The sequence below is a fragment of the Coregonus clupeaformis genome, chromosome 35, assembly GCF_020615455.1.
Source record: "Coregonus clupeaformis isolate EN_2021a chromosome 35, ASM2061545v1, whole genome shotgun sequence".
NCBI lineage: Eukaryota > Metazoa > Chordata > Actinopteri > Salmoniformes > Salmonidae > Coregonus > Coregonus clupeaformis.
Window position 1 is genome coordinate 9,774,770 of NC_059226.1, and position 6,739 is coordinate 9,781,508.

Here is a 6,739-nt window from a genome sequence, read left to right on the forward strand (position 1 = left end):
ATGAGATAAACTGACAGGTGAATTGAGATGAAAGCTATCATCCCTTATTGATGTCACTTGTTAAATCCACTTCAATCAGTATAGATGAAGGGGAGGAGACAGGTTAAAGAAGGATTTGTAAGCCTTGAGACAATTGAAACATGGATTGTGTATGTGTGCCATTCAGAGGGTGAATGGGCAAGACAAAATATTTAAGTGCCTTTGAATGGGTATGGTAGTACAGTGGGGAAAAAAAGTATTTAGTCAGCCACCAATTGTGCAAGTTCTCCCACTTAAAAAGATGAGAGAGGCCTGTAATTTTCATCATAGGTACACGTCAACTATGACAGACAAATTGAGAAAAAAAAAATCCAGAAAATCACATTGTAGGATTTTTAATGAATTTATTTCCAAATTATGGTGGAAAATAAGTATTTGGTCACCTACAAACAAGCAAGATTTCTGGCTCTCACAGACCTGTCACTTCTTCTTTAAGAGGCTCCTCTGTCCTCCACTCGTTACCTGTATTAATGGCACCTGTTTGAACTTGTTATCAGTATAAAAGACACCTGTCCACAACCTCAAACAGTCACACTCCAAACTCCACTATGGCCAAGACCAAAGAGCTGTCAAAGGACACCAGAAACAAAATTGTAGACCTGCACCAGGCTGGGAAGACTGAATCTGCAATAGGTAAGCAGCTTGGTTTGAAGAAATCAACTGTGGGAGCAATTATTAGGAAATGGAAGACATACAAGACCACTGATAATCTCCCTCGATCTGGGGCTCCACGCAAGATCTCACCCCGTGGGGTCAAAATGATCACAAGAACGGTGAGCAAAAATCCCAGAACCACACGGGGGGACCTAGTGAATGACCTGCAGAGAGCTGGGACCAAAGTAACAAAGCCTACCATCAGTAACACACTACGCCGCCAGGGACTCAAATCCTGCAGTGCCAGACATGTCCCCCTGCTTAAGCCAGTACATGTCCAGGCCCATCTGAAGTTTGCTAGAGTGCATTTGGATGATCCAGAAGAGGATTGGGAGAATGTCATATGGTCAGATGAAACCAAAATAGAACTTTTTGGTAAAAACTCAACTCAGTCGTGTTTGGAGGACAAAGAATGCTGAGTTGCATCCAAAGAACACCATACCTACTGTGAAGCATGGGGGTGGAAACATCATGATTTGGGGCTGTTTTTTCTGCAAAGGGACCAGGACGACTGATCCGTGTAAAGGAAAGAATGAATGGGGCCATGTATCGTGAGATTTTGAGTGAAAACCTCCTTCCATCAGCAAGGGCATTGAAGATGAAACGTGGCTGGGTCTTTCAGCATGACAATGATCCCAAACACACCGCCCGGGCAACGAAGGAGTGGCTTCGTAAGAAGCATTTCAAGGTCCTGGAGTGGCCTAGCCAGTCTCCAGATCTCAACCCCATAGAAAATCTTTGGAGGGAGTTGAAAGTCTGTGTTGCCCAGCGACAGCCCCAAAACATCACTGCTCTAGAGGAGATCTGCATGGAGGAATGGGCCAAAATACCAGCAACAGTGTGTGAAAACCTTGTGAAGACTTACAGAAAACGTTTGACCTGTGTCATTGCCAACAAAGGGTATATAACAAAGTATTGAGAAACTTTTGTTATTGACCAAATACTTATTTTCCACCATAATTTGCAAATAAATTCATTAAAAATCCTACAATGTGATTTTCTGGAGAAAAAAAATCTCATTTTGTCTGTCATAGTTGACGTGTACCTATGATGAAAATTACAGGCCTCTCTCATCTTTTTAAGTGGGAGAACTTGCACAATTGGTGGCTGACTAAATACTTTTTTTCCCCACTGTAGGTGCCACCGGTTTGTGTCAAGAACTGAACATGGGCCAACAACCGTGTGGAACACTTTCGACACCTTGTAGAGTCCATGCCCCAACAAATTGAGTCTGTTCTGAGGGCAAAAGGGGGGTACAACTCAATATTAGGAAGGTTTTTCTTAATGTTTACATTGAGATAATACAAAACAAACTCAAACTGAGCATAGCAACGTGAAATGCCATCTCTAGGGAACCATCCAGATGCTCTAAATGTGTACAATGTGAAGTGATATCCATGATCCATCATTTTTTAAATAACTTTGGCATGGGTCAACAACTATGAATGTTATGAACGTGGCAGTCCAAGCAACACAGCTGAAAAGTATTCGCTGTGAACAAAGAGAAATTGTGAAGGTTTACACAAAGGTCAAGTCACTAATTTGAAACATCCCCTGTAGGTCCCCTGTAAGTAACTATGATCTGCTGTGCCTGTAAGCATAGATTTACAATGTGTAATTGCACAACCACTTGTTAAATGTAGCTAGGTAGCCTAAATAGTGATTTTCTTTTGTGAGTTGCTGTAAGAAAAAAAATAAGAAAAAAAATAAGTGGAATGAGAAAAATAAGTGGAAATTAGAACATATTTTCCCCCACCATTCAATCATATGATTTACTTGACATAAATTAAATTCTCCATATAAGAGAGTACATTTTATAATAGTACATTTGGGGATTTAATTTGTTCATCTGAGGTGTGTGGTCCCTTTAAGAGGAGTCAGAAGAGAATGCTGCGTTCATACCCAAGTGGGCCGGTGGTATTTCCCACATATGACTGGGAAATCCAGTTGAACGCATCACTACCAACTGGTAATTACTAGTGGTAAACTCGTCTACCATCTCTGAGCTCCGATTTCTCATACATGCTGAACTCTGACGTCACATATTAAGGAAATTATCTCACTAACAGCGTTTTCGGCAGTAAAATGAAAAAACAAAACATTATTTATAAAAAGCAATCTTTAAATGTGTTTTTTTAACAATTTAATTTGTTTGCGAGCATAATAGCTGTACTTTTAGTCGATGGTTGACGCAGCTTGTTTGGCATTAGCCAATCGGCGTTTCTCAACAAGTTCAAAGCACGTGAATGCACCGAACTCGTATTTACGACTACATAACTGATAATTACCATCTTCCCACTTAGTTATGAACGCAGCAGAAGTCCCAGCATCCCCAGCGAGATAGCTAGATAACTAGCAATCCAAGCCGGCTATTTGATAAATATTTCCTATATCAAATAATTTGTGGGTGCAAAACCAATTTCAGATGAATGCATAGGAAACGGACATTATTGATGTTGCGTACCGAATAGGCCTATATCTTCTGGCTAGCATAAATGTACCTCAACAACCCTAGTTCATCGTTGCAACAAAACAAAAACACTAGCTAGCTAGCTAGCTAATGTTTTTAGCCTTAGTATAGGCAAAAATAAACATGTTTAGCTAACAAGCTAGGTCATAGATGAAAGAGTTAGTTATACGTATCTCTGACTAGGTAGCTGTGTTTACTAGATTACAAACTCGTGTACATCAAGCAATGTAGCATGTCAGGGCGAAAGAGGAAGCAAATATCAGTACCTGAGTCCGAGGACCAAGTAAACAGGGGCGTGTCACTGAGACAGTTGAGGTCTACCGTCCATGACCATGAGAGCAGGGATGTTAATGATGTCAAACCAGGGACAGTGAAGAGTCAGTACTTCTCCAAGGAGGGGGACCCCCAAAGGCTTGGAGAAGAGTTCTTCAACCAGCCCTGTATCAGTTTGGCTAAATCATTCCTGGGCAAGGTACGTTCCCTAGTATCAAACATCATTGTAACCCAAACCGCTGTTGAATAACCCTTGATCAGATACATATTATATGTAACACAGTAGATAGGCCTATGACTAGGGCAGCCCTCATGATGTGAAGGGGGGCTCTTTGTAGACTACCCTCTACCTCTGATATACCTACAGATTGTTACACCAGATAATGTGATTTAACCAACTAATGTGTCCAGATAATGTGATTGAACTTTTTTGGCTCCCTGAAGTAATCCAACAATGTGTATGCCGCCATCTTGTCTATTTCAAGTCTTCTGTCATTGATCGAGACTGGTGGGTGTCCACCCCAAGGTGCGGCAGGTCATGATGACAGACACCTGTCTCGATCAATGAGAGAAGACTTGAAATAGACAAGATGGTAGCGTACATATTGTTCGATTACTTAATGACACAAAAAAATGATTATCTGGTGTAACAATCTGTAGTTACCTCTAAGGATTATTGTTGCAACAAAGAGTTCGAAAGGTCATCTATTTAAATCCTGAACAGAATCACTGTGCTTGCATTCAAACGACCAGCAAATGTCAAAGCCAGGAAGCACTTGTGTATGCAGAGTGACTATTAATAATCTTAGCCATGACTCCTCTGCACGTTGCGTCTTTTTAAGCCCTCCAGTGCCTGAGTATGTTTGTGTTTAATGAAGCTATGTCTGGACCAGTTTACAGCAAGACTGTAATAAAAAGTATGAAAGCCATTATCATGTGGCAAGGCTTCCGGGCTGGTTGTTAATTGTCAGAGAAGCTTGGTTCCCCCCCCCCGTGTGATCATGCATTCCACCAGCCTTCCAGCACACACTGCCTCAGAACACTGTGTGGTTTGTGAACAGTCCTTTGCTCAATGCTGAAATAATTGCTCTCCTCAATGGTGACTTCTTTCATCGGCATTGAAAGAAACCCTCTGACTCTCTGAGTAGTTGGTGGTGACTGAGATCCAAACAACTGATGGGAGAGGACTTATCTTGTAGAGAAATATTGTTTTCCTTCTCACATTAACCTCATTTTCTCTTAGTTTGTTCCCCCCAGCTCCATCTATACTAAATGCCTTCTCAGTGGAGTATCATGGCCTCTGCTGATGAGTTGAATGATCTAGCTAAACATGATGGGAAAATGTGTGTTGTCTGTGTATTCCTGTATCAACATTGAATGGAGTCCAGCTAGCGGTTGCACAGCCGTTGGCACACATACACCATCTACAGTGCTTATTGTGACCACACACATGTAGTCTAGTTCTCTTCAGAGACAACAATAGATCAAGTTCCTTCTGAAGACTTACCCACTGAGGACACACATGAAAGAAAGTCTTTATTTAGGCTGTTCCTTGTTTGCCCTGCAAGGTGTTGGTGCGTCGGAGCGCAAATGGCACTGAGCTGAGAGGGAGGGTGGTGGAGACTGAGGCCTACCTGGGAGGAGAGGACAAAGCCTCTCACTCTGCTGGGGGAAAATGCACTGAGAGGAACACAGCGATGTTTATGAAACCTGGCACCATCTATGTATACCCAATCTATGGCATCTACCTCTGTATGAATGTTTCCAGTCAAGGTAAGACCATACAACAGCCAGGCTTACCCAGAAGGCAGTGGAACTAACCACCATTAATAAACCAAACTACTATTAAAACCACACGCAGTAAAGTTCACATTTTGTGTTGGCCTTATCTGTAGGAAAATCACCTCATTAGACACTAAATAGTGTAGTACCTCCCAGGCTCCCCCATGTTACTTTCATTAGGCGATAGTTATCTTTGGCTACAGGTGCTGATGCTTGTTTTGCCGTGTGTAGCCTGTGAAATGTTTTGATGGGTTTTTTTCTCCAACTGTTTCTCATTATTGAAGACGTTTTATATGTTGCACCATGTTATTATCCATTCATTCACACTGGAGAAAGGGCAAAGGAAGGAGACAGAGTGGAGCCTTACTATCATGCCTTGTGTGTGTTCTCCCTAGGGGAGGGTGCTGCCGTGCTGCTGCGGGCTCTGGAGCCCCTACAGGGCCTGCCTCTAATGAGGCAGTTGCGGGGAGCCAGGCGAAGGGAGGGGGCCCGGCCCCTGAAGGAAAAGGAGCTATGCAACGGCCCCTCAAAGCTGTGCCAGGCCCTGGACATACCACGCTGCTTTGATCGGAGAGACCTAGCCTCAGACCCAGAGGTGTGGCTGGAGAGGGACCCCCAGATAGGACCACAGGAGTCAGACCTCAAGGAGGTGGTCTCAGCAGCCCGGATCGGCATTGACTCTCATGGGGAATGGGCCACCAAACCCCTGCGCTTCTATCTGCGTGGTCACCACTGTGTGAGTGTAGTGGACAAACAGGCAGAGACACAGACTCACTCAATGGCCAACACTGTTATATCAGACTTTGCGTCCTCCTCAGTGGACGTATGTGATGGTGGCACAGGACAGAGTTGAAACTAAGAATATTTTGGAATTGTATCAAACCATGATGAGCACATACTTAATTGATGTTTTTTCTTAACTATAACCAGGTTTTTACAGACATGATGCTAGAGCAAGTGAAAACATTTCAGCTATCAGTCATTTGGTCTAGCTATGGGGAAATCATTGCAAAAGACCCAAAGCGAAAATGTTTGCACTCTGAGGGGAATCCAGACTCAATATATCATTATTTCAATTTAGATCCACATTGTTGCACAAACACAAATCCCACAGATAAGGAATATGCCATACTTGTATGCTACAAATGATTATACTGCATTCCAAACATCTGTAAAATATTTTATCTAGCCTACCCTCCCTGCTATCAAACCAACTAGAATTTCCATTCCAGTCATTCTCAATCTTCCACCTGTTTTTAATAAACATCCTTGCTTGAGAAGTTCTCTTGGAATCAATGATTTCACAGATGTTTGGAATGTTGTGCTCCTCCTCTCAAAGCAAAAACAGCATGTCTGATGTTTGGCATCTTTTAATTCTCTCCCTCCCACTCGACTCCTGGGGGGAGGCAGCCTTGCCTGCAGCCAGGAATTAGCATTAGGGTTGTTTTCCTACATTGTGTTTGTTTGAGATGATTTATCACCTTTGGGAATCACCCAAATCCTCTAATTGGAAAGGCTCAA

General features: G+C 42.7%; 1 protein-coding gene across 1 annotated transcript; it reads left to right on the forward strand.

The window, feature by feature from the left end:
- The first annotated feature begins 3,015 nt into the window (after positions 1-3,015).
- Positions 3,016-6,502, forward strand: LOC121550954 (DNA-3-methyladenine glycosylase-like). The gene is made up of 3 exons (XM_041863420.1): positions 3,016-3,635; positions 5,005-5,209; positions 5,614-6,502. The coding sequence occupies exons 1-3, from the start codon at positions 3,396-3,398 to the stop codon at positions 6,069-6,071; spliced, it is 903 nt and encodes a 300-aa protein (XP_041719354.1). The 5' UTR covers positions 3,016-3,395; the 3' UTR covers positions 6,072-6,502.
- Positions 6,503-6,739: the final 237 nt, after the last annotated feature.